The 25,773-nt window shown below is 39.2% G+C and overlaps 2 protein-coding genes across 3 annotated transcripts; one reads left to right on the top strand and one right to left on the bottom strand.

The window, feature by feature from the left end:
- The first annotated feature begins 527 nt into the window (after window positions 1–527).
- Window positions 528–25,478, top strand: LOC133157879 (regulator of microtubule dynamics protein 2). Of its 2 annotated transcripts, XR_009715099.1 has the most exons (13): window positions 965–1,185; window positions 1,623–2,083; window positions 5,721–5,901; window positions 5,973–6,075; window positions 6,311–6,371; window positions 8,692–8,767; window positions 8,845–8,922; window positions 9,992–10,090; window positions 10,502–10,555; window positions 10,815–10,895; window positions 11,166–19,131; window positions 23,306–23,388; window positions 23,861–25,478. XR_009715099.1 is itself a non-coding variant. In XM_061284503.1 (11 exons), exons 2-11 carry the CDS (start codon window positions 1,632–1,634, stop codon window positions 11,244–11,246), a joined length of 1,266 nt encoding a protein of 421 aa, XP_061140487.1. In that variant the 5' UTR covers window positions 528–546; window positions 1,623–1,631; the 3' UTR covers window positions 11,247–12,589. The 2 variants fall into 2 exon arrangements, 1 of the variants encoding a protein (XP_061140487.1); XM_061284503.1 differs by lacking the exons at window positions 965–1,185; window positions 23,306–23,388; window positions 23,861–25,478 and adding an exon at window positions 528–546 and having other exon boundaries at window positions 11,166–12,589.
- On the bottom strand, window positions 14,092–18,938 carry LOC133157877 (cytochrome P450 1B1). The gene is made up of 3 exons (XM_061284495.1): window positions 18,781–18,938; window positions 16,219–17,224; window positions 14,092–15,356 (listed from the first exon to the last, which is right to left on the bottom strand). Exons 1-3 carry the CDS (start codon window positions 18,839–18,841, stop codon window positions 14,753–14,755), a joined length of 1,671 nt encoding a protein of 556 aa, XP_061140479.1. The 5' UTR covers window positions 18,842–18,938; the 3' UTR covers window positions 14,092–14,752.
- Window positions 25,479–25,773: the final 295 nt, after the last annotated feature.

Raw genomic sequence — 25,773 nt, 5'->3', positions numbered from 1 at the left:
ACTTTGACCGGATGGGAACAAGGCCACATCTGTACTGTATACAATCCCCTTATCACAATATCTATGCCTGGAGGACAAACCCAGAACATCTAGCCTGGTCTGTATTATCCCCACACAGCCATTCCTCTGGATTTCAGGGAGGTTTTTGTTTCCTGCTGGCAGAATGCAGGTTGTGGGTAAAGGAACAATACAGTGATGATGGTGCTAGGTGGAAAATGGCACGTAGCGTACATCATTACATAAAAGAACATCACGCTACATTACCATCTGTCAATCATTTTATGATGAAGTGCTTTGGCCATGTAAAAATACAGTACACCAGTATAACCCATTACTTAATAAAGTTACATATCTTGTTTGCTTTCCTTATATATAAAAGCTCTTCAACAGAAAAAATAATATTCAGCCAACTCCTCTGCTCTGTGCAACTATTACTCTTGAATAAACATCAGTGAGGACTGCAATGCAAACATTTTCAAGGTTGATTTGATAATGAGCTATATAGTCAGTGTCCACTGATGGGAAGGTGTGAGGTCCAGAGTTACAGTAAGTGTCTATTTATATTACTATATTAATATTACTATCTAATATTACAAAATAATTATTATGAACGCCAGATTTATAATGTTAATGCTTCAAATTTGTTCATAAAATTTTAGTTTTACATGCAGGCAGAAAATATAAAATGGTAAGAACTTTCTTTGTCATTTAAGTGAATAATGATTTTATCTGCAAGCTGTGTTGTTGGGCTTAATCATTGCTTTTGTGCAAAGTTAAATCGTCACAACTTCTGCAAACTTTGGACAAGTTATTTTGTCACTCTATCTTAATAAAACAAGAGATATATTATATTTTAATCATAAATTTACAATCCCCTGTTGCCGGAGAATGGATAAAATGATAATGATTAATAACCGCACTGTTTTGGGAAAGCGGAACTTGTCATTTTTTCATTTGAAGCCGCACGGACTCTTTTCTTTGAAGCACATGGTACCTTGACAGACTGCTTCTAAACAATCTTCGGCAACCACGTCAACAATAATGTAGACATTTGATTTGTATTTGGAAAAAATATGTTATGCGTTGAAATATCCAATGCTGCGTGTTCAAAAGAGTGTTACGGTATTTTTATACAACTGAACTGAATCGAAGCTAACAGCAACACGACTTGATTGCAATAACGCAGTGAGTGTATTTTTTTTTCCCATCTTTGCAAACCAAACGTATTGTGGATTGTTCGGGCGCATTATTCAGGCTTTGTCAAGCTGCCGTCTGCTTGGTAACATGCTCCTTTTCTTCTGTGTGACTGGTTAAAATAATGCTGCAAGCGTGAAACATACACCTGCGGCCTTGTTTAATATTTATTGTCAACTTTAGATTTACTGCACTTGTGATGTTTTACTGTTACAACCATAACACTGATCAGCGTTCTTGTACTCTTGAAGTCATGTCCTTGTACTTGCCCTCTAACAGACCCCCCCCCCCCTCCAGTTTTCACTGCAAAATACAGATAAAGAATTGTATTTTTATATTTAATGCATCAATCAAACTTGCCAATGAAATGACCCCTTCCTAGATTCTGCACCCAAAATTATTAACTTGAAAATTTCCTTTCTGTGCAGGTTTTCAGGATGGCCCAAACAGACAGCAAAGTCCTGTTTCTGGGAGCTTTGGCTGGGGTGGCTGGCATCGGCTTGGCTGTGGCATGTTACCAGGGCTATAAAATGAAACGAAGGGCCTCATTGCCAGCGCACTACGTACACACTAATAATGAACTTGTACCTGGCATGACGTTTATGAATAGTCCCGGTCTACCCGGGGACCAGATTGAGGTACTGGACCGCCTCGAGGCCCTACTACAATGTGTGTCAGAGCTGAAAGACGAAATGAAGGCATTGAAGAATGCCTTACCGATGCGGCACGGTCAAGTTGGCGAAGACCTGAGTGCACCTCATAGGTCAGATGCACATCGAGCTGCTCCTCTTCACAGGATCACACCAACACGGAGGAAAAGGGCTGGAGGCAGCATCACTGGGGCCATAGGAGGTGGGCGAAGTTCTGAAGAAGCGGAAAGTGAGGGAGGGTAAGTATTAACATCTCGTCTTTGTCAGACGCTTTGAGAGGAGCCAGATATTTTGATTGGGTGTCTCAACAGACCTTGCGGACAACGTACAAAAAATAAAAAGGAAAGTCTTTATGGTGGTGTCAACGGCATTACAGATTGCAGAAATCTGTGATGGTTGTAGAATGAGATGACCAACCAGGATTGTGTCTGAAATTCTCTTTTAAATACTGCAATCTTCACCAATTTTCACGAGTGAGTGCACAATTTAGAAAAAAAATGCAATATTAGTGGCAACAGTACATACAATATATTAAATTATAATAAATTAATAAATTATAAATGAACACGATTATTCAACATAGTAATTTCTTTTCCCCCCTTGAAGTTGTTTTCAACTGTACTTTTGACCCAGCCACCCCTTTTTTTTTTTTAAACACCAATGAGTCACATATTACCAAGACCGTTTAATGATCACTGCCACATCTTCAATGGGGAAAAAAAAAAAAAATTGTTGACACATCACACGCACAGTTAGTATTTAGTATTTAAACTCATTTTTGATTGCAATATTTCTACCCTATTTGGGGCAAAAAAAAGTGCATAATCCAAATAACTCAAAAAGTCAGCCATCACTTCACAGCAGATTTTCTCCAACCATAAGAGGATGTATTCGTTCAAGTTTGACAGGTCTTATAGTGCTTGTATTATATGTTCTCAATGTCATCCTGACACACATTCCGGCACACTCCGTTGTTTACAGTGTTGGATTTGGCCAACCTGTTAGGCAGAGCAAACTGCGGTGTCATTGGCTAATAACAAGGCCATTGGTAAAGTGTAAATTCCCTCTCCTAAGCATGTTTATGCAGTCCAACCAGCTCTTAACTCGCATCAGGAAGAATCTCATTAGTTTTGCTAGATGTCGTCCAGCAGGTTTGTTGTGGAAGAAATCTAGTTTGCTCCACATCTCGCTCGTGTGCTTTCAGTAGACTTATTTATTTTAGATTCTTGCGTAAACAGCAAGGCTAATGAAGGTCCACTCACTTATCTTTTACAAATGCCTTGAACTCACGGCAACCTTGTGTCACATGAATAGATGTTTATTTTTTGTCCTTTTTTTTAGGGGCTATACACGCCCACTTGAATATATTCTTATGAAATCACACCTCATCGCTCGAGTCAAGGTTTGAAGTCTTTTTGCTGTCTGGCAAATGTTCTTGTTTTTTTTTTTTTTTTTTTTTTCTTGGATGTTCTTTTGACTGCCTAACCTGACTTGACCTGCTTTGAGGAACTATTACGCAAGCAGTGCCAAGAGAGATCAAAACATACCTGTAGGTGTCACTAAATCTTAAATCACAGGAGCGACTCCCCAGCCGTTATTGGCTTCACACGATGGTTTGTCTTTCATCTTGCAGAACATTTGTATTACAACAACACAAACAGAAATCAAATGTCTAGATTAACCCGTGGTTTTCCAATCAAGCTGATGCCTTTTGGATGGCTATAAACGAGAATTGTTTATTAGTTGTTGTTGTTTTTTTACAAAATCCCATGTCTCCTTTAATTAAAGCGTTTGTCCTACTGCTCTGTAATTTATTGTGAGTGGCAATGGTGAAGGGATCAAATTCCACCCCTTTAGGGATCATGCTGCTTCCACACAAAAGAAGCCGGTTGCACAATTTATCCTTGCGTCCAATTCAGCCCAGATGGCATTCGAATAGCAATTTTTTTAATTTTACAAACGTCAAAGCTTGATAATAACTGTTGTAAAGTTATAGTTCTTCTATGCAGTTTATTGAGTGCAATCCAGCTTTCTGGATGTTATTAAAAAAAACACACACACACACACACATGCATCAACCTGTCTGTGTGCCAAGCTGCCAGAGGCTTCATTGAAATGTGTCTTGTAGAAACTTGTAATTTACAACAGTATCCGCTGCATTCATTCACGTCATGCAACTTTAGGAACATTACAGCTTTTTTTTTTTTTAATGCATTCATGACATTGGAGAACTGTTGATTTAAGCATAAAAAGTATTGTCTAGCGACGGGCAAGTCTGCTCAGCACGCTGAAGTTTTAAATCAAGCAAATGGAGTTGCTTGTTCATTTTGTGTAGCTTCTGTCATGGGAATGTTTGCTTTGTGGTGTGGATATTTTTATGCCCTAAAATAATTGATTGGTTTAAGTAAAGATCTTCCGGCTTACAGCCCCATCCACTGGTGTGTGACATAGAATGTGTTCATTTTTGCAACTTTATTTTTTTATTTTTTTGCCAAATAAGAAGAAGGTAATGTCTCACTATGTTGAGGAATTTTTGGTTTTATTCTGCCTTTTTTTTTCTTTTTTTTTTGCAAGTATGCATGGCTTTCAAAATTAGCTTCTGCCTCCTCCTATCTTGGGAACAAATGTTTACAATGCCTTAACACACGCGCTAGTGAAACTACAGTATATTGATGACATCATCCTACGTCCATGAAAAAGTTTTTTTTTTTGTTTTTTTTAACTCATTAATTCCCTGAGGTTTCCTAACAAGCCAATGCTTTTTAGTTCAGCGGCTGATCTGTTGGAAAGTAGCTCCTGTCAAATCAGTCAACAATTGTTTCTGATGAAAGGTTCTCATTGGCACCGTCATTGGTGGTGACATGCTGAATTAGCGAGGCTGCATGCTCAAAAAGCCCACCAAAGTAGACATGGTAACTCAGGCTTGTACAGAGTAACCAAGGAGATTTGCTAAACTCCATTGACGGCTTGTCACGTCGCTCAAGGTCCCTGTAGCTCTGAGCACATATCCTGTGGCCATGCAATTTTTCCATGCGTGTGTTTGTCAAGAGTCGGATAGTTGAACTGGTATCGGTTTGAAAAAAAAGTGGTATCGAACATCCATGCAACAACAACAACAAACAATATAATTGCCTAGTAACAGCTAAAGTCGATGAATGGACCAATTAGCTCCTCTGCAAGTATACAAAGTAGCATTTTTCTGAGATTTGCAGGTTTATTGCCATATTTTCATACCGTTGGCAAATCAATGTGCTTGTGATGTAACGGCAGTTAACTATTGTTCTCGGCACATTAGTGTAACTTCATTGATGTTGTTGACCTAATTAATTATGGTGCACATTAAAGGTTGGCGTATCACGCCTGTAATGGACGCACTAAGGGTGGAAGAGGTGTGTCGCGGGTGGAGTCGGTCGGGATGGAGCCTGCAGCGCATGGCACCTGTTGGGTCACTGATGTTTGTGTCGGCAGCCCACTCTGATACGCTACTCCAGAACCGTCGCCTATAGCCTCAAGTCTTCCCTTTACCACCAGTGACGCACATGGATCTGAATAACTCTTCTATTTATTTTTTGTCCAACTTTGTGTCTGTCTTTTCATGTCTAACGCCACAATTAGGAAAGAATTGCGCTTGCCTACTGCTTTCTAGCTTGAAGCGTGAGGATGTACTCACAGTAGGTGAAAGTAAAAACAATAATAATAAAACATTTTGTCATGACTGCTGTCAAGAAATCTATTACCCCACTGAGACAATATGATCAAGCTCCACAATTATAATAATTTTCAGTTTTGACTTCTCAGCAATCATAGAAACATAGTAGAAGAAAAATAATTTCCACATTCTGGCTGCCATATTCAAAACTACCTCTATTGTTACAGGTACATAACCGCACTGACTGACTCGGATGAAGAGGAACAAAGTGATGATGAACAATGGGATGAAAGGGAGGAGACAACAGACAGGTTAACTAGCTTACTTGAGAGGATTGACTCTTTGCATCAGGGCACAGAGGCTGACAAAAGAGAAAGTCTTCACATCCTATCAACTCAACGAGACGAGGTTTGTTACATTAGCTAGAAATAACGAGTTTTGGACGTTTTCTTGCTCACTTAATCTTGGTATATTTCTAGTTTGGACAGAGCTCCGAATTTCTTTGGCGACTGATCAGAGCGTATAGCGACGTTCATGACCTCAGCGCCACGCTTGAAGAAAAGAAGAATCATGCAGAAACTGGTAATCTTTTATTAGAGTTAGAAAGAAACAAGAATCCAACCCACTGTGTAAACACTCCTATAGCACAATACCAACTTCACCTCAAATTCTCTTCTAATTGGCACTAATTGTAAATATTAGGCAATTGTACATACTAATCACGTACATAATTGTACATAGTTCATAATGGACCGCAACTCTCACCCAAAGTCAGCTGGGATAGGTTCCAACAAACAAAATGATTTTTCTTTTGTAGGAAAGAAGGTCGGTGAGGATGCGGTGGCGCTGAACCCCACATGTGCTGAAAGCCACCAGTGGTATGTTATTATTATTATTTATCAATTTCAGCCAATCGCAACTGACCCGAGTGTGCTCTGATAAACTGACATTTAATGTATCATCAAGTCTCTTGTTCGTGTCGTAGTCTAGGGATTATTTTAACCATTTGATATTTTCTGATTTACCCCACTTGATGAGCGTTTCTCACAATGAACTTGCAAGACAAAATAAGGAGCGCTTGTTTTTTTCTTTTCTTGTTTTTTTTCTTTGATTGCTTGTGAAATCCCCTTGCTGTGGCAAAATGGCATTCAAAATCTTGTTGGTATTTGTGCAAGCCTCATTGGTACATTCCTCATCCGAAATGATGCTCATGTCAAAACTTGACTAATAGACGAGATCCACTGTCAGCGCTTGAGTTAAAAGAAGCATTAAACTTGACACGCAAGAAATCGTGCACGTTCCCACTCTGTTTACATTTACTGAAATCTGGTATGACCTTTATGTATTTTACACAGAGAAAACGGTTTGGTGTGTGTTTTTTGTTTTTGCAGTACATTTCTACTAATATTGTCCAATTATTTGGTGTATGACTGAAAGCTCCAGTCATAAAGAGTATTAGGTCAGTCATGTGCTACAACACTAGACGTATAACACCGTGTTTGTTTAGTTAATTAAAGCTTTTCCAAAGCTTCATTTTTAATCCTACATCCACTTAATGGAATTTACAAGATCCTTAAAAGGAGCAAAACAGCACCTCAGATCAGTTGTTACCAATGTATAAGGTCTAAGGCAGGAACTGGGAACACTACCAAGCAGTGTGACAAGGAAGTTTATGTCTGAGGTAACTGTTTACAAAGTCTAATGATGCCGTGAGAAAACTCGTCACATGTTTTCCAATGTGACGCCCAGCGTGTCACAATTTGGCACATTTCACTTTCTGCTTTGTCATTGAAACTACGAGGGAGCTATTTTTATTTATTTTTTTGTCGTCCTACTGAAAGGTGGACTTTTGGAACTTTTTGGAACCTTTCCCTTGACTTTTGTTGCAGCCGATATTGCAAAGGTCTGAACATCCCCAATAAGTTATTTAGTGTAATTACCACAAAAATTACAATCTCTATGGTCCAAAATGACAAAACAAGTCTTCTTTACCTGGATGCTGTCCAAAATCTGTCTTTCGACCGAAACATCCTTCAGTAAATCCAGTTGGGTTAAGCACAAACCCGGTTTAGTCAAACCAGTTCGACACATCTATTTTTTGAACACTCTTTTGTGTGTTCAATTACTATCTGTGATCTATAAATATCTGTAACTAAATTGTTCCATTCTCAAAATAACTACTCATACGCTCCAGTGCCTTGCTTTTTATTGTGTTTTATTTGAACTACATGTGTTGAGAAATTAGTGTCCAATAATTATAAATAATAATTGTCATTACGTCATCGGAACCCACAATTGACGTCCAGATCAGTGAACCTGCTCTGGAACATTTTGAAATGTAGGCCACTTATCCCACTTTGTCTCCGAGACCAAAAAGCGTTTTCATTTCAAAATAACAATCGACCTATTTGACCTCGCCACTGTCTGAACACAAACAGTTCTCAGTAGACTGACAGGTGGGGGATGCATTTGCCCTCTTAAGCCAATTTTGGAAGTGTGCAAATTCCGACCATGTTGGATCCCTACTTTTGGGGCCTCTGTTGTAGAATACAGGCGTACGGATTAGCAGGGAAGCCACAGGAGGACACGGAGAAGGTGGCTTTGACCTCTGCATGTTTTTTTTTCAAGCATGAGCTTCTGCCACCTCCCTAGTTTCACCGTGGCAAGATTAGATTCTGCCCTCAGGAGCCTTGGCAACACTGTGTTTTAATTTGTGTACCAATGTTTGTAGACAGTTAATCTGCACATTCTCTTGGTCCCTGGAGTCTTGGCGCTGGTTGTCTTTTGATTTTCTCCCTCCCTCTTCTTGTCTCTGTGCATTTTAGCAAGGTGTCCTCCAGCCTGCTAGCTTTACTTTTTAAATCATCTCCAAATTTTCATGCAAAGACGGAAATATCTCGAGCTTGACACTTTTGTGATGACCTCAAACAGTAGCCCAACGCGAAAACATAAATAAATCCCTAGTCCGAGACTCAGCCCCCTTCAACTTTCTTCAAACCCTCAGCTTCATTCTGGCATATAGATTTCAAAACACCCCCAAATGATTTTTTGGGGGGGGAGATTACGACAGGAAAAAGGAGGAATGTTTTATTTTTTCAAATGTTTTCCAAATTCCTGCGTAATGTTGATGAAATGCCCAAATGTAACCCAAAAAAAAGAAGAAATTGAATTCAGTATTGGACTAACTGTACCTTTCAGGTATGCCATTATGTGCGGAATTATGGCGGAATATGACACCGTCCAGAACAAGATCAAGAATGGCTACATTTTTAAGGTAAGTCTTTAGCGTTGTTGCTCCATCCCAGTGAAACATTTGTACATTCAGCGTCTGCATTTTCATTTCTGTGCCAGGATCATCTGGATAAAGCCATCCAGCTGAAGCCTCAAGACCCCCTGTCTTACTACCTGCTGGGCCGCTGGTGCTATGCCGTATGTGACACTCAGGCTATCTCTGGCATCTCTCCCCACATCCACGGGCGCTTCCGCCTTGAAAGACGACCCGACCTTTCGTCTCCCTTTGCAAACACGCCCACCGTTTCCCCTTAATCATTGGCACTGTTTGGGTTTTCTTCGCTGTTTGTTTTCCCCCGCAAGGATGTTCAGGAGAGGGCGACAGGACACAGCCCATTGTTAGTTTGAAATCAGATTGCGAGCCTGAACATATTTTCACGCAACTTCTGTTCAACATTGTGTCACACGTTTATGTTGCTGCAACTACCGATTGTTTTCACAGCGTCTAGTCAACCAGTCATTCGGCTAATTGCAGTTTATTTGGAGCAATCTTGGCTTAAATGGACACTTTTTTTTTATTTTTTTATTTTTTTATTTTTTTTTTATGGGTTGTTTTTCTAGTGTTGCTCCAGTCAATATGTCAGACTTGCTGTCAGGAAGGAAATAGGTTATTAGGGAGATCACTGTCATCAAAGTCAACATTTGCTAATCACGCGAGGAGTCAGGAGCAGTGCGCTTTCTAACACCTGATGTTTTCACAGTCTGAGTTTTAGAGGCTCTCTGTCACGTTTACGTGTCCCACAATGATGTACTGTTTGCACTCGACCAGTGTTTGAAAGCTTCCGCGATGACGCCATAGCAATATGACACCTGCAATTAGACGGCTCGGATGAATGGTGTGAAGCAGACTATGTACTTCTGGCCATTATCATAGTCTGATGAAAAAAAATCTAATGGGGGGGGGGGGGGGGGGAATGATGCTGTTAGGAAGGTACCAGTGTTGTCAAAATTCTGTGAAAATACTCCCAAAAGCCTCATTTGTACTTAGAATTTAAAGTTGTTGATTTGACTGTATTGACAATGATCTCGAACAGGCAATGAATTAAATTGTGCAGTGTGAGAAGGGATTAGAAATGTTTTTCTTAAATTGTAGCACAGTTCAAATTGGAACAGAAAATAGGTTACCAAGAAAAATAATTTCTAGCCGTTCATGAGTTAAATCAAGAAATGGGCTGAGTTGGATTAATATCTGGTGTCCCTTTTGCAGGTAGCCCAGTTATCTTGGCTTGAGAGGAAAGTTGCCACTGCATTATTTGGAGAACCTCCCAGCGCCACCGTTGAAGATGCACTGAAGAATTTTCTGAAGGTTTTTTTTTTTTTTTTCTTCTTCTTTCATACTTATGTCTCATACGCATAACGAAGAAAACAGATTCGATGTTAAAACAAAGACGTGCTCTCGTGTCCCATCTGACAAACGCTCAACTTCAAGTTCCTCCCAAATCTCTCCTTTGCCAAATTCTCAGATGCCAAACCCTTTGTGTTTAGAGAGGCGTAGTGTGTGTTCTCACATTTGGATTGTTTATATAGTGGAGAATTTTGCTTCTGGCTAATATATCTGTGCGTGTCTCTTTATTGCGTCTTGTGTATCTTTCCTCATCAAGTTCTGTCTCCCTGTTATAACACGTAGCCCACAACATAGAAGCAAAGCTGCCAAAAACGCATTATGCTGTTTAGCGTGCAAAGAGCTCCAGAAATGAACACATTTTCTCTGTTGTAGGTTGAAGATATCCATCCAAGATATTCCAAACTCAACTATGTATTTCTTGCAAAGGTCTGTTATCTTGTAGACTCCTTTTGAACAAGTTTTCATTTTTAAAAGTGCACTGCCTAATACTGCATGTGTTTTTACTATCTGCACAATCTGCACATTTGTTATCAAAGTCTGCGTCTCATGAGCCTAAATTAATCTCTGACAAGTCAAACAAAACAAAGCATTATCTACCTGTTTGTAACGTCAATATTCTTTATTTTATATATCCTATATTGATATTTAGGGCTTTGTAAAGGTCTCTTGTTCTTCTCTGTGATAGTGCTACAGAGACATTGGGTACAGGAAGAAGGCAAGGGAGATGTGTGAGGCTGCTGCGTCAATGCAGTCGCTTTCAAAGGAGGTAGGAACCATCATATTCAATAATAATTATCATTACATGGAGATTTTTCAAAAGCTGGCACTTTACTAACTTTTTCCATGACCTGGTCCGGTTCTGAAGACGAAAAGCACCTGACCAAATAGTCAAAAGAATGTAGAAAAAAAAAGAGCAATTATAGAGTACAAATCTGACATAACAAACAAAATAATCACAGTGTTCATATTTAAAGCAAGTGATGTTTACCTCATTGTATGATATTGCAATGCACTAATATAAACGGTCCGTTAATAGGATGAAGACGCACAGAAAGAGCTTGAACTTCTCCGCCCGGATCTTGGACTGTTAGACCCGAATGATGAATCGGACCTGTAGCTTCTGCTCCTTCTAGGCAACTTGTGTGTGCAGTGAGTACACTGAGACAATAAGCGTTCTCTCAATGAGAGGCAAGTTGTTGAGTTCCATCGTCACTGGGAGCAAATTGGTTCATTTGAGGCAATGTTGACTTGAAGATGAACATTAGTTTATTGTTATGGTTGGTGTGGCTGGGTTCTGGTCCATTCCCAGCGCTCCTTCAGAAAGCGAATTTTGTTGTTGGAGTTGTGGGCACTGCTCAGATGATGACAATTCCTGTTTTTGCTGATAGTTGGCTCTATTTTTCTGCACTCAACTCGTCGCACCTACCTGACATGATTTATTCGCTCCAATACGCAATGATCACACTGTTGTTTTATGAACACATTGATTGAAGTGAAAGTCCTCAACATCAAATAGAACAAAAGCACAGTTGAAGTAGAAATAGAGAAATGTCACGTCATGGAACACATTGGAAGGGAGAAACTTACTGCATTCTACCAAAGTGTGAGTTGTACTTTTTATCATTTATTTTTATGGATGTGTTGGTCGGTCAAACTGTGTCCCAACATGAAAGCACTACGTAAGCTTTTTTATTTTTAGATAAAATATAGACTATTTGGTAACCGAAAAAAACTTGTTAAATTTGAATAAATGGATGTTAACATACTTACTGCGTTTTAATTTTCATTGGTAAGTCCGAGTCCCATCACTTGTGAGCTCTTTTTAGAACAGACACATGGGCTACGTTTGTTGTCCTTGGGGCTAATAAATACACACTGGCACCATTTTTTTTTTTTATTTATCACAATGTACATTAATCTACAGCACAAAAAGGCACCTATGTTTGCGGTATCTTTTTTTTTTTTTTATCCAGACAAACAGTAATTCACAAGGTGGTGGGGAAATGCGTTTATATGATCCATGCAGTTAAATGGAGCCATTAGCAGCAGGTTTGGTAATATTTAGTCTTTGGAGCAGAAACCTTGGATGTGTGACCCAGAAAAATTTAATGTCGTTTTGACTGAATAATAAATTATGAGTGTTGGGGCTTTGATTTTATAGTTGTTTTAATCATTCCTTATTGCTTAGACAACTGTTCTCAAAATGTAGACCTGATGCAGGTCAGACATATGTTTATTTCATTCTCCATCTTTGCGTTGTGTGTCTAAAATCATTTTAAAAAGTGCTTTTGTAAAGGAAAAATAATAATAATTTGTCGCTTTACACAGGTACTTGTACTGGCAAGATGATGTTGCATGTATGTGATTTTGTTCTATTCTACGCCAAAGCAATTCTGTTATTTGTTGAGACTTGTGTGAACTGAATCATGGATGAATGTGTAATTAAATCTGGGAAACCGATGAGAGTATTTCAATCCATTTGTGTGCCTCTATTGGACCTTGTTAAATTCTGTAATGATTTTTATTATGCACTTCAAGACGTGGATTATCGATATCCCCCTCCCCATCTGTTTCAACCATATTGCCTGCATCTTTACTCACGTTGCTGACTTTTTGTTCATGCATTTTCCTTCCAAATGAATTTAAATGACATGTAGGATACTGTTATGAAAATGTTTTCCTCTTCCTTCTGCATGCATCACTGAAGAGGCCTGCAGAATTCGATGAAATGCATTCTCAGGAAAACTGAGGACAGGTAGTCTGCGGGTGCGATTGCTCGCCTCTAATCTTGATTTTGGTACATGCGGGTCTTAAGGAATGAACTTTTTGGTTGCATAACAGTGTGTCATATTTTGCCAGTGTTCTGTCTTCTCTAGTTGAAATTCCTGAGGAAGGATGAATTGAATCTTTTAATTATTTGAAATCACCTCTACTTTCATGTTACCTTTGTGTTTTGAATAGCCTCTCACGCGACATAGCCCTGCACTTAAGTTTCTACTGTTCTCCGCCCTTCAAAACATTTGTGGAATTCCCTGTTTGTTTTCTTCATGTCTCAGCTGATTTACTGGCACAATTTCAATGTGGATGTGACTTGCGCAAGTGCTTGTCAATTGTGGAAAAGTAAACATCCGCAATAGTAAATAATATTTCTGGAGAGTTGGTAGTTTTGTTTCGGAAAGAAAATAATGCCCATACAGAAAAGGGAGGTCTACTTTTAAAATACACCTTGCCATTTATTTTATTTTTTTTCCAGTTGTGTGACTCCAACCATGACCTTGCAGTTTCAGGTTCTACGATGGTGAAAGTTGAAAATCGATTCTAGCCTTTCTAAATTCTTTGCACTGACGCAGTTAGGAAAGCTTATCTGTGTGAGGTACTTTGCATATTAGAGTGGAATTCTACAAACGTTCCTCCCTTGCGCTCTTTATCTTGACATCAATTTCTCAGTTGGCAACTCTGCACGTTTAACTTTGGGTGTTTTCATTCGTAACATTATAGTTTGCAATCTGTACCAACCGGGTCTTCATCTTGAACGTGCCAGTGATAAAAGAAGCAAGTCGTCAACTTTATCAGTAATCATCTACTGTACTTTTATCACACTTTGTTATGCACTCTGCAGGTCTCAAGCTGATCAAGTACAGGATGTCCTGGCAGAGAAAGATAACAGCTGTGCATGAAAAAAAAAAAAAGCATCCCCCAAACACTTCCATTTTGTCCCTACCTGGCCTGGCTGAGTGAAGGTGAGGAAGGAGAAAATCTAGGTACAGTGATATGTGGACCACACTTTAAAATATAAATCAAAACAGCATGAGATTTCTGCAGTTGTTGACCAAATATTTTGATTGGCCCACTTGGCTGTTACATGGAAGTCTAAAAACAATTCGAAATGTTTGTTTTGCATCTGATTTAATTAGTTATAGATATATCAAATTAGAATTCCTGTAAAAAAAATAATCAGGAAGTAAATAAATCAATGTTTAATAGGGGATGAAATGGGCAGTAGGCATGAGTAATAAAGAATACAGAATTTTATATAATAAATGTTCCTTATTGTTCCTTCAGTGAAATAAAAATACTGTTGTGACCTAATGTATGTGTATATTAGATGGTGCATCCATACAAAAGTAGCATGTACAGTAACTTTCACAATTTATTATCTTCAACATTTGGTATGACATCAGCCTTATTACTGGATCACTGTCTAGCAGGTCTTGTTGAGCTTATTTGCCTGGTTAGGTTCCCAGTCATCACTGGTTGCGTTAAATCAGTGCTTGTTAATTATTTTCTCTTACGCCAGGAAGAAAAAAACATTTCACACTTTTTTCAACTCTCCTCAGTGACTATAAATAGTGTCATTTGTCTATTAAATTGTAATGTAATTAACGTGTTACCCGGGTCACGGACAGACCCCCCCCCCCCCCCTTCTCTGCCCCACTATTGAGAGGCACTGCATTGAATGATGACCTCCAGTTGGAAGAAGGCTTTGAATACATCTCCAGTGTCATCTAGAATACATCAGTTCCTGATAGGTTTGCTGTTTGTGATCATGTCAGTTGACATTTCATCTCATAAATACGTTCAGTTCATTTTCCTGCTTATTTTTCTGACTTTTGATCATTTCTTTTAAGAGTCCGAGGGCTCTGCCTTGGTGTCCTCGTGGAAAGCCTGGCTGGACACCTCTTGGAGCAGCTTCATGTCATCCCGCAGAGACATAGCTATTACAAAAGAGTTTGGTTTGAGAGTCAGACCGTAGGTATAGCCCAGGTCGGGCGGCCTGGCCGGGTCTGTGCTCAAGTGGCACTGGTGAGCCAGAAGAGCTGTGAAGAGGAAGATCTGAAACTTAGACAACTCCTCTCCAATGCAGCGCCGCTTCCCCAGAGAGAAGATGAGGACCGAGTTGCACAGGTCCTTGTTGAGATCACCACAGGGGTGCAGGAAACGCTGGGGGTCGAATTTCTCAGGCTGGGACCAGATGGCGGGATTGTGATTGGAGGACCACTGGTTTACAAAAACGACTGTGTTCTTTGGTATGCTGTAACCATTGATGGAGGTGTCTGTGGTGGTGTAGTGAGGGATGGTGAGCGGCACGAAGCTGGTGAAACGCATCACCTCGTAGATGAAGGCCATGACATAAGGCAGCTCAGCCTGGTCCTCCATGGAGGGGAGGCGGCTGCGGTCCACCACTTTGTCCACTTCTTCTCGGAGGCGCACCTGCATCTCCGGGTACCTTTGAATCCATCGTGGAGAAAAGATACAAAGTCAAAATACATCTGATTTGGAATTTGTTGACTCTCAAGCTGTGTTGATTGTTTAAACACTTATCAGTGAAGGTCAAGGATGAGGTCATTGGCAAATATGATGTCACCACATCATCTTAAAACATTTAACCCCGTCTCCCACTAAGCGGAGAACAATTATGGGTGTTTTTGAGGGCAGCGATTGTTGCTGTCACCGATGTAATCGCCAACATCACGTCTTTTGTCTGAAATGAGGCAATTACATTTCCGACGCTATCTGTCCCTCGTTTTTTTAGTTGGGATCGGCACCATTGGTCGCCACTTATCCGCCCAATCAAGAACATCGAATTTGTTAAGCTCAAAGGGAAACTTTTTTGGATGAAGTCTTGGACAATATGAAGATATGTCACAGCATTGCATTTTAGAGTCGACGGTGGAGATTTTTTGTTTTATTTCTTAGAAGAAGAAAAAAAAATTCAAACTGTCAATAATGGTAACACTGTCTATTGTTAAAGACATTTTGAGAGGTAAAACACTAATTCAAATTCGTACAACTTAAAAATATAATTATTGACATTTTAGGTTAGAGTGGAGAAATTGAAATGTTTTAAATTATCTCATCATTTGAGTGACAAGTAGTTCTGTAAGCTCTTGTTTTTTTGAAAATTCAGGACAGACAATTTTCAAAAATATTTCGTTGAACTGCCCAACCTAAAATTTTAATTTTGAGTTCACTCAAATTTTCAGTTGAGATATTTTAGAATCACCCACCACCACCATCCCTCGAAATTCTTCCATACTACAATTGTGCGGTTTTTTTTTAAGTACCAAACAGAAAGGAAATTGCCTTACTTGACGAGGATGATAAAGATCCAGTGCAGCATTGTTGACAGCGTGTCTTGACTTGCTCCAAATATATCTACAAGAGTAGCTGGCACATAGTCCTTAGCCGATGGATGGCCAGTTTTCTCATTGATTTTGTCCATGGCCCCTATCAAAGCATCAGTCATGTCCCTGATGGAGCCCGACTGAAAAGTTTTCCTGTGCGCTGTCACCTTTTCAAGAATAAACGCGCTGAACTCCCTGTTGAGCCTCTTGAAGTTGTCAAACAACGTTTTGATGGGGTTGGGGAAGTACTGGAGCCAGGGCATCACGTCCACGATGCTTCCTGCGCCGACCGTCTCGGTGAACTGGCTGTTCCTGCCCACCAACTCGCGGAACTCCTCGTTGTCGTACGAGTACCTCTTCCCGAAGCACACTGCGCTCATGATGTTGGCCGTGGACACCACAATACCCTCCATGGGTGCGAAAAACTTCTGCTGCTCGGTGTTGCGCACGAAGAGCTGCACAAGCTCTTTAAATTCACAGAGGATGTGCCGCTCAAATGTTTTCTTCGTCATCTGATTCCCTGTGGAGAACATCCTCACAGTGGAATGAGCCACCCTGCGCTGCACCTTCCACCTGTCCGATGTGGTACTGAAGGCGAGCGCGTTGCCACCTGAGATGTACTGGAACGAGGTGAAATCAGGTCTGCCCGCAAATGCCAAGCCTTGTTTAACCAACGCCTGCTTAATGGATTCCCTGTTCAGCACCACCACGCTCCGACAGCCCAGTTTGATTTGGAAGACGTCGCCGTATTTTTCTGCCATGCGCATGAAATACAGGTGCGGCGCTTTGCCGATTTGCGCTGCGTTGCCGATGATGGGCCAGGGGAACGGGCCCGGCAAGCGCGCAACCGAGCGCTTCTGGAACCAGCGACATATTTGGAAGGACAGCAAGAGGGTGATACAAGTCACTAACAGGCTCGTCATATTCGCTCCGCCGCTCTCATCCAGCCTCAGTGACATCTTGACTCGTCCTGCAGGTGGGAGGACGATAATAATTTGAAAGTGGTGTTATTGATATGCGCTAGCACTGAATTCAATATATCTGGCTAAAAAAAAAAAAAAAAACATTAATGCAAAGCTTAAATTTCTCTCTGTTTTCAACATGTCAACGTGCAGCCTGTTGCATGCCTGCTCTGGTCCCGACATGGTGTGTGCAGGTTTTCTGATTTTTTTTATTTAGGTGTCGTGCAGAGGGTGTCACCCCAGCCTGCAAACATCACCTCCTCCAACCCTCCCTTCCTGCATGCTCTAACTCTACATATAGGCAGGTAACCGGCGTAATAGGTCCCACCAGAGAGTTCAAACGCAAAATGTCATTTTCTTGTCAAATTGATGATTGTATTTATAATATCTAAGAGCTGAATGAAATAAACTGTCTTGACAAAAATATATTTGATCATATATGACTCAAGTCAGAGAGGTATCAACAAAATAATATGCTTTTATTCTAGTTTAATGCTGCGTCTAATACTTTGCTTACCTTATATGTAGTAAATCAAATATTTAACTAACTCTCTGATTCGGGTGATGAAGCCCAATTAAAGGGAATTTTGGATGTGCTTTCCAATTAAACCACCAGGAGGAAGCGGACCCTACGTTGTAAAGCATTAATAGCTAATTAACAATGACTGCACAATACACGACGAGGCCCTGTGGCCAGAGCTGACTGGTCTCTGTTTTCCGACACAGCTTTGTAATGTGAGTCAGTTTAATTCATGTTGTATGTCGATATGATGCGCAATTTGTGTTTTCGTGAACTGCTGCTCATGTCTGTTGGCCTATGGTGGGATTTGGGGACCCGCTTCAGCACCGCGGACAGCAGCTTGCAACACACTGATAAAGGCGAGTGAACCCCACGATTCAGCGATGGATACTAGCCTCGCTGGCTTTGGGAAAGTGGCCAGAATCGGTCAACCTAGTTGCAGGGTAAACGTATTTTATGACATACACGGTCACTTTCACATCTATGAACAATTATTTGTCGTCAGTGAATTGAAATATAGCTGATCAAACAATTATTAACTGGCTTCTGAGTTTAAAATGATCCAGTAATTTGATAATATAAATGATCATTTATTTATTTATTTATTTATTTATTTATTTATTTATTTATTTATTTATTTATTTATTTATTTATTTATTTATTTATTTATTTGTTCACAGTCATAATGGCCCTCCGGAGGAAACCACAGAGAAAACACAAAATTCAAACTTGAACATTAGAACTGCGAGACAGATGAGCTAACTGTAATCCACCCCTACAAACTATTATTATTATTATTGTTATTATTATTATTATTATTATTGACCCCCTCTCAGATATAGAGAAAAAATACAACCACTACATTTTGATAATAATAATAATAATAATAATAATAATAATAATAGTGATTTTCCCGTGTTATCAAGATGAAAACATATGCAACATAATTGTGCTAAAATGATCTTAAATAGGCCTAAAATGTCCAAAATTCTGTCCAAAAGTAAGACCATAAAAATTTGGAGGAAAAGTCAAAACTAAACTTACCAAGCGTCCAGATTTCTTCCCTTGATGTCAAATAAGTTGAGATGCAAAAGCGGTGGTGCATTTGTACTTCAAAATATAAAGGGTGGAGACAAACCAGTGTGTGGTGTGAAGCCAGCCTCCTTTGCCAAGTTCATAAACTAAACCATACAACGTCACCCTCACCTTTTTCTTTCAAAGATTTGTTTGCAAAACTAATCCTGCCTATTCTCATTTGTTTGGGTTCTTATAAATTATAAAGAAACATTATTTATCTTTATACCTCTTCTAACCTCTTACTTTCTCTCTCTCAATACCACCAGATTTATGTGTTGTCAGAAAACCAAGATGGGAAGAACCTGGGAGATGCCACCAGTAAGTGTTGACTGTTATTTTTTGAGCCTGCGTTAATGTATTAGGAATTCATTTCCTTTTTGGCTTCTAAATTGTTAAAGCATAAAATCAAGTTCAAGAAAATAAATGACGTAAACTCAAATACACATCTTCTACAAACTCTTCAGGCTTTTCAAGTTAAGGCAAGCTTATGTCAAAACCAGAACTTCCCACGCACACACACATGCAGATAAACCCCGCCTATTATTTACGTGACAGTAACTTTGACCACAGCTTTGAAAAAAGTTGGCAAAGTTCTATTTAGTTAGTAGTCTCTGTTTACACTGTCGGTTTCACCTGCGTCCTGTCACTTTTGTCTGGCTCATCAATCCTGCATGCCCTAATTCAAGTCCCATTTGGCTAGTATGGATCACATTTAGCAACATTCGTGATCCATTAAAGCTTCAGTGAAATGGCGCGCATTGTAAAATGGTATTATTTTCTTTCAAGCGACCCGTCCGTCGGCGCATAAGCCTCCTTGATCTCTTAAACCTCACATTTCTTAATGTTTGGATGCTGGAACATTTGCTTAATCCACACAGTAAGTGAACGGCGGAATTGCTCAGACAGTAGCCGCCGCCGTTAGCCACCAAAGAAAGCTGCTCAACGCTAATAAGCTGAGTCTTAACAGTGTTTCCTCTTTGCTACATGACTGACAGTTCAATTGCTCATCGCGTGTGAGTGAGAATGGAGGTCAGGGAGGAGTTGGCAGGAAGGTGTGTACATGTGATGATTTGCACCTGCAGCAAAGGTACAGTTACATTGCAGCGTGTTCCTTTTTGCATTATTGCCGCACTGAGGAGCTGCAGAAAGTGAGTTTTAGTATGGAAAGCCATCCATGACTTTGATTTACGTTGGAGGTCTTGAGTGGAAGTCTACACGTGATCTCAGAGCACTTATTCAGCTTATGTCACACTCCACATCAATGCTGAGAACCTGCACGGAACAACAGGGGCCTCGTATTGGAAGGATTTGGAAAACATGTAAAGTAGTCACGCACATGTACTTCATCATCCATCCGTGTGTCAACACTGACAAGTTCACCAAATATGGTACGCCTCTGGGGACAGGTTATTACGACAAAGGCAAATGAAACTCGAGTTAAAAAAGGTTTTAAAATGAGATTAAGATAAAAGCCACTTTTTAAAAAGATTCATTCTTGGGGATTTTTACTCACCTATTGTCAGACTGATCCAAAACCTTTTTTTGTCAAAGGATAAAATTACTTGTGAGGCTTATGTTAAGTTTGAAGGAGAGTAAATGATATGAAATTAAATGAAACTGCAAGAAGTTAAAAAAAAATGATTAATACCTCTCATTTATAAGGTTATCAATATTTTCTGAATTTCAATGCTTTTTATGTTATTCCCTATTTTATTTACTTTATTTAAGTAATATTACTATTTCTCAAAGTTGCTTTTTCTCCCACCAACATCATACCTTTTTATTTGTCATGTCATTTTTGTGTCGTTTTCATTTTTTTTTCTAATTACTGTTTTTGTCACTGCATTAATAATCCATCTTTACTTCCTCACTCATAACTAATTCAAGCTCTATATTTTGCGTTTATTTCCCAATTCACTTTTTGAAAATGGTACTATACTATTTTCTTGTAGTATAACTTGAAGATTCCTATACAGATGATAAAAAAAGAAAAAAACAAAATGGTCACATTTTTGTGTGCAGTGCTATTTTGTTAATGACTTGCTTTAAGAGATGAATAAACTTTGGCAATACAAGCAAACTGCTGTATGGGTTAGCAAGCTTTCTCTAGCTTTGGGCTGAAGTGCAGTCCGACTGTTGACACGCTTGAACGGTGGTCCGACGACCTCCACTCTCCCACACCACTGCACTATTTTATTCTTTACAGAAAATAAACGACTGCCTCTCTAAGTTGTGCAGATGGGTGTTAATGAGAATCCCAATGACCTTGCAGATCAACTAAGCATTCAATGAGGTAACGCTTTTTTTTTTTTTTTTCGTTTTTGTCTGGGCCAAGTGCAACTGAGGCCCTTCCCAAAGCGTAACCAGCAGCCCGTGAAGGCATCTCCCCTCCGTTCTCACACTGAAAGGGCATTTTCCCCCTTGAATTGCAAATGGAAGTGCAGGCCAGTCTTTTTTTTGGTTTTTTGTTTTACTGGAGGAAAACCTTTTCAATCCAGTTGAACTCTTGCTACTTCTTTGCAAAGAATGGGGGGCTTAATACGAGTCTAACCGCATGACTGCGCATTTCAAATCCATGCCAGCTAAAAAGGATTTGCTCACAATTTGCATCTTCCAACCGTTGTCATCCATCATTGTTTTTATCAGCCTAATTGAAGGGGCTACATGGGGAATAACTAGCTTGTGATGACAAATTAATGAAGGCTGAAATGTTTTGCCGTCATGGCTTACTTTGGAATCTATTTGTCCATTATGTATACAATGGCACAGTTTTGAATCAGAAGAAGGAGTCAGAAGTGTGCATTTGGTTGCTAGGCCTTAAATGGGCACTTTGGACTTGAGTACCAAGTAAAAAATTCTTTGCAATAAGTTTTATTTGGCTCAAAAAACAATACATTTCAACTATAATTACAATACAATTACAATACAATTACAATACAATTACAATACAATTACAATACAATTACAATACAATTACAATACAATTACAATACAATTACAATACAATTACAGTACAAATACAATACAATACAATTACAATACACATGCAATGCAAATACAATATAAATGCAATATAATTACAATACAAATACAGACTAATTACAATACAATACAATACAATACAATACAATACAATACAATACAATACAATACAATACAATACAATGCAATGCAATGCAATGCAATGCAATGCAATGCAATGCAATGCAATACATGCTTAGAGATACACAACAACAATAATACAGCAACAGTACAATTACAATACAATACATGGTTAGAGGTACACAGCAGGAAAAGCTGCTGCAGCTCCTTCCCATGCACATTGAGGTCTAATCTGATCTCATTTCTGCACGATGACCGTGTTGTTATTCCAACCCAAACGGGACCTGTCATTAAAAGTCTCACAAGCTCAGTAATGATCTTCTCTATGGTGTTTGCGTCCTTCCCTTAGTGAGAGGTCAGAGGTGAGACAACATTCGAAACGAGACTGCCTCCCCTCCCACGCATTGTCTCTGGGACTTTTACTCGAGGGTAATGATGACAGACAGTCAAGGTAAATGGGAGGCAGCCTGCAAAGTGCTGTTTCTTGTCGTAATTGATACAGCTTTCAAAGAAACAAAGTCAAGATGGAACAAATGAGTTCAGACATCAAGGGAGGCTATTTTTATTGGGATTACACAAAACATCTCAAAAGCCTAATGGTTTATCTTTTTTCCCCCAATAAACTACATTAAGTCTTATAACTGAAAAGGCTTCTTAGTGCATACAGGGGCTTTTTTTTACGACGTAGCGGGCTTCACATGAGCCCATCGTTATTTACAGTAGACATGTCAAGGAAACTTCAAACATCTTCATAATGGAACATGCTGCCAATGCAAAAATTTTACTTCAGAAAAAAAGTTTACCAAATGATACCTTAGCTTTTATTTTGAAGTAGGCAGGGCTACCAAATTGCTTTCTATTGGCCAATACGAGCTATATAATATATGAAACTTAATTATGCTTACTAATTATAATTACTTAAAATACTTAATATATTCCTTGAGTTATTGATAAGTGGCATATTATATTATGTTATGTTATATAATATTGTTAATAATGCTGTTTCTTTTGACTTATGCTGTATGTCATCATCCTTAAATTCATTTATGAACAATGGTTACAAAAATACTCACATGTCGGTATCACTTGACCGTTCTGTTGTCAGGTTTCATGGCTGGAGAAACCCAAACAAATACAGTGTTTATCCTCTGAAGTGTGACTTATTTTGCCAGTCATGTGAAAACAAAGAGTGTATAAAATGCTCAGCCACAACAGTGGGATGATCTGATTTGGATTTGGCTGCAGAAGGAATTGAATGCTATACGCAGATCGCACTTGATTGCTCTAATATTTTGTCTCTTTGTGTGTTTAGACTTTGAAGTGAGATGTATTACAAGGAAAATAATGACTTTTTTTGGTTTTTAACTTTTTCACTGAATTTATCTTTCAGTGGCTTCTACTTTGATATGACTCTTCTGCGGATTATGAATTTCTGCAATTCAGAAGTCAAGAGTGACATCAGCACAGCTACAGGTGGGGTGAATGTTCCGAGATCAACATTTCACTACATCTTCTCATGTTTGTGAACCAAGTTGGACTGGAATTGTGTAAATAACAAAACTTAGGGTGAAAATAGCAATTAGCTCAACATGTTTTAAATTTGATCCTTTTGGTGTTTAATTTGCATGATGTATTATTTTATTATTATTTTCTCCTTTTTCTTATTATACGTCAACTTAAAACCATCAAGGCCAAGGTGCAGTTATCATGCAAAGTTAGTTCATGAAAAAAAAAAATCAAATAATGCAACATTTTGTGTCAAGTACTCAGCAAGTTAGGCCACAGTTAAATGTTGCAATCTCATTTAGTGGAAGATGTCATGGTCAGAAATCGAAATCTAAATAACGTATTTGTAACGTTTGTGTCTATTCAAAACAAATGAGGCATTCCGGTCAGCTCTGAAGCTGGTCATGCGATTCGGGACTGTGACATCTTGCTCTTGCAGGTGTGAGCTCGGGAGTTGGAGGCCGCTAATGAGCCGCCAGAGAGATCGTCTGATCATGTTGCCACAACATTATGTGAATGTCAGTGCTCTTCAATGTGGAGGTAGGGATGGGGTCTTGGCATAATTGGACAATCAATGGGAAAAAGAAGCACAAGCGACATGGGAGCAGTGGACCGCTGTTGTGATATTTAACGATGATGATTTTTTTTTTACTATTCTTATTGGAGCTTCCACACGTCAATCACAGCTGAAAATTTTAACAGATTCTTCAAAACATCACAAAAAGGATAACCATAAATTAAGCCAGCATTCAAAACATAAATCGTACCATATTACAAAAAGAAGCATATTGAAAGTCGATATTTAATTTAAAAATAATCAGGCAAATGTTCTTCAGCTACACAAAAACATCACACCTCTGTGCGAGTGTAGGTACATCGTTGACCACATTTCCTGTCTGGCCCGGTGACTTCAATGGTCAGAATGTTTAAGTTGAACTTTGGGTAGCAGTGCTGACATGTCCAATTGAAACGTAATGTATGAAGCTTCCCATTCTTGGCCAGTTTTTGTGCGCTTGAAGGCACAAAGGCAGACATGCTCTAATAACCCAGACTGAATTCTAATTACATCCTAGTGTCCCTTGCTTGTCCCAGGATTGACAGCATGACCCCAAACTGCTGGCTCTTCTGACAATGAGAGCCTGTTAGAGATGTTTGATGGTATAATATAGTCCATGCACCAAAAGACTTATGTCTTTGTGTTGGCTTGCGTTTGGAGTTATAGAATGGAGATATTTACATTTACGCTATTTCCACTTTCTGTGTATACGTAGAAAACGTCTTTGCTATTTTTATATATTTGCTCAACATACAATGCCTTTACTTTGACGAGGATTTATGAATGAAGAAAAGCATTTCCATTCATAAAGATGTGTGTGTGTTATTCCCAACACGCCAGACTGTCTTTTGTATGTGATCTCCATTCTTTGTAGTTTACATTCCACTAAAGTAGGTAATGGATTGCGCTAAAAGACGCCAAACTGGACTGACGAGGTCGTAGTAGCAGATGCACGCAATGCCCTTTAATTTCTAGTCTTTGCATGCAAGCACCTTGTTGGGTTTTTTTTTTTAGCAATTAGGGAAAACCTGTTTTCTAAATGCTTTTAGACTGTGCACAAAAAACACGACTTCCTCTGCAGTCGGTGGCGCGAATGATTGTTCAGCGGTAAGATGAGCTGTCGGAGAGCCATTGTTACATCACAATCATTGCATGCAGCCGCTGTGCCACATAACTATGTTGCATGTGTCTTCTCACGAAAGATCAGGCGAGGGAGGGCCCTTGCATGATCTTCCGTGAGAAGGGAGCGTATGCAGACGTAGCGCAATATCCATAAATGATCTCTTAGAGGTGACGATTGAGAGACTGTTGCATCAGATAACTGTTGAGCTTGTGCTCCTCACACCTTCTTGAATTTGTCTACACTGTTTTTGCATTATTCACATGTCCTGAATGTTGTTAGTCACCTAAATGTTGAACAGAGGGTGTGTTTCTACCGAAGTCAAATTCCTTGTTTGGCACGCTCAAACATGGCGAATAAAAAAACTCTTGAACTCTTGAACTTGAACTTGAGTTGATATCAAGATTTACAGAGTACATCACAGTGTGTGGATTTGAAGTGTTAAATAAAAAATTGTGAACAAGTAGTGGTAGTAACTTTTATGAATGCATTGATTAGGCACTGATTGATTATATTTGTGTAAATGATATTAAAAAGAAAAAAAATTGGTCTGCTTCCAATTAAAAAAAAAAAACATTTGCAGGATTTATTTCACAGTAGCTTACTATAGGTTTGGTCTAACAAGGGTTAGTTAATTTTGACAACTGTCAATTATGTAAATGCATTATGCAGATTA

Source organism: Syngnathus typhle, linkage group LG8 (genome assembly GCF_033458585.1).
Source record: "Syngnathus typhle isolate RoL2023-S1 ecotype Sweden linkage group LG8, RoL_Styp_1.0, whole genome shotgun sequence".
NCBI lineage: Eukaryota > Metazoa > Chordata > Actinopteri > Syngnathiformes > Syngnathidae > Syngnathus > Syngnathus typhle.
Note: the sequence above shows the minus strand (reverse complement) of the source record. Positions and strands in the feature narration are given on the sequence as shown.

Bases quoted from the DNA above. Each gene is read 5' to 3' on its own strand.
- LOC133157879 (XM_061284503.1), top strand. From the start codon at position 1,632: ATGGCCCAAACAGACAGCAAAGTCCTGTTTCTGGGAGCTTTGGCTGGG. The intron at 2,084-5,720 runs GTAAGTATTAAC...CTATTGTTACAG, and splicing joins GAAGCGGAAAGTGAGGGAGG to GTACATAACCGCACTGACTG. The intron at 8,768-8,844 runs GTAAGTCTTTAG...TTTCTGTGCCAG, and splicing joins AGAATGGCTACATTTTTAAG to GATCATCTGGATAAAGCCAT.
- LOC133157877 (XM_061284495.1), bottom strand. From the start codon at position 18,841: ATGCACCACCGCTTTTGCATCTCAACTTATTTGACATCAAGGGAAGAA. The intron at 17,225-18,780 runs GTAAGTTTAGTT...TCCCACCTGCAG, and splicing joins GGAAGAAATCTGGACGCTTG to GACGAGTCAAGATGTCACTG. The intron at 15,357-16,218 runs GTAAGGCAATTT...ATGGATTCAAAG, and splicing joins ATCTTTATCATCCTCGTCAA to GTACCCGGAGATGCAGGTGC.